This window comes from Austrofundulus limnaeus, unplaced genomic scaffold, assembly GCF_001266775.1.
Source record: "Austrofundulus limnaeus strain Quisiro unplaced genomic scaffold, Austrofundulus_limnaeus-1.0 Scaffold279, whole genome shotgun sequence".
Taxonomy (NCBI): Eukaryota; Metazoa; Chordata; class Actinopteri; order Cyprinodontiformes; family Rivulidae; genus Austrofundulus; species Austrofundulus limnaeus.
In genome coordinates this window covers 608,167-609,509 of record NW_013952681.1, presented here as the reverse complement: position 1 = coordinate 609,509, position 1,343 = coordinate 608,167, and the positions used below count along the sequence as shown (strand labels likewise).

The window sequence follows — 1,343 nt, the reverse complement described above, 5'->3', positions numbered from 1 at the left end:
ATTATTAAATTAGTCATTGATTATTTTAATAATCGATTAGTCTTCGATTAATCGTTGCAGCCAATCAACAAACGTAAAATAAAAACTTGTTTCCTGAAGGAATTTAATATGTGTTAGTGCTCTGAGTCTGTGTTGTGAATGACTGTCAGCTACTACCAACCCTGTGGATCTGCTGTGGGATGCAAACAGCAGCCAGCCTGAGTGGAGTTAACTCCAGATGTTATAAAGGCACATGAAGGSTTATTAATGTTCTCAGGTTTTACCACAAACATCTGAACTGGTGTCTGTGAAAGAAACCAGTTCAGCTCGTCTTTGTGTTGATTAAAGCTCATCATGGTTAAATAAAGTGGCTCCAGAAGCTCCTCAGCTGTGGACCAACACCTGCAGGAGTTTCACTCCACAATCTGATGACAGACTGATGACCTTGATGATAACAACCAATCAAATCAGACATGTTGGACTAAATGTCCCTGCAGTCAGTAAAAGTGCAGATCAGTCTGATCCTCTCAGATAAYAGTAGAGAAACCTGTTTTCTTTTTGTTCAACAAAAGCATGAAGATGACAGATAAGAGGACGACATTCCTGCTGTCTGGTTATTATATTATTATATGTTTACAACAGTATAACAGCTCCACAGTATTTACTCTGATCATGTTATGGTCAGCAGGTTATTTCAGCTAACTCACAGCTCATAAAGCAGAATATTATAGTTGTTATTTACAGCCGGATGTAGGCTCGCTCTTCATGAATCATTCAGCTCGGTCTGCAGCGGGCTGTCGGTAAACGGTGCAGAAATGTTTCACTCACAGAATTCAGCGACGTAAACCGAGACGACATAATTCTCCTCACACCAGTCCAGCGTGGAGGTCGGCTGGCCCCAGAAGCCCTGYCTGTCCGCGGAGGGAGCCATGATGTGAGAGCAGGAGGAAGAAGAGCGCTAACGGATCTGTAGCCCCATCACAGCACGAGCCCTCCGCCTCCACAGAAACACGCTGCTGGCTACGGAAGCCCGGTTAGGACATTTTTAACAACAGAACAGCCGCAGGGCTTGGAGACACACAGCTCCGACTGGTATGGAGGACCAAAAGTGACATCATTCAAAATAAAAGCAAAAATATATAAATGGAACAATAAGTTAATAAAATAATGTACTTTAAATGAACCAATTAACCCCTTCATACATGAATTATGATAAACTCAGTCAGATTTKTTTTAACTAAGTGTTTTTATACATCCGTAGGGATGTAAAACAAGGTTTGAAAAAGTGTCCTGATGCATCTCAGTAATCCAGGTAAAAAATCAAAAGGAAAAAAAATTGTATAGGTCTTCTGGATGGGTTCTTC

At 41.2% G+C, this 1,343-nt stretch overlaps 1 protein-coding gene across 1 annotated transcript in view; it reads right to left on the bottom strand.

Moving 5' to 3' along the window:
* Window positions 1–970, bottom strand: part of acer3 (alkaline ceramidase 3) — a gene marked incomplete in the record, with an annotated part of 33,606 nt that extends 32,636 nt beyond the window's left edge. The window contains 1 exon segment of the mRNA XM_014021136.1: window positions 808–970. Within this exon segment, the coding sequence (XP_013876590.1) occupies window positions 808–910 (103 nt within the window).
* Window positions 971–1,343: the final 373 nt, after the last annotated feature.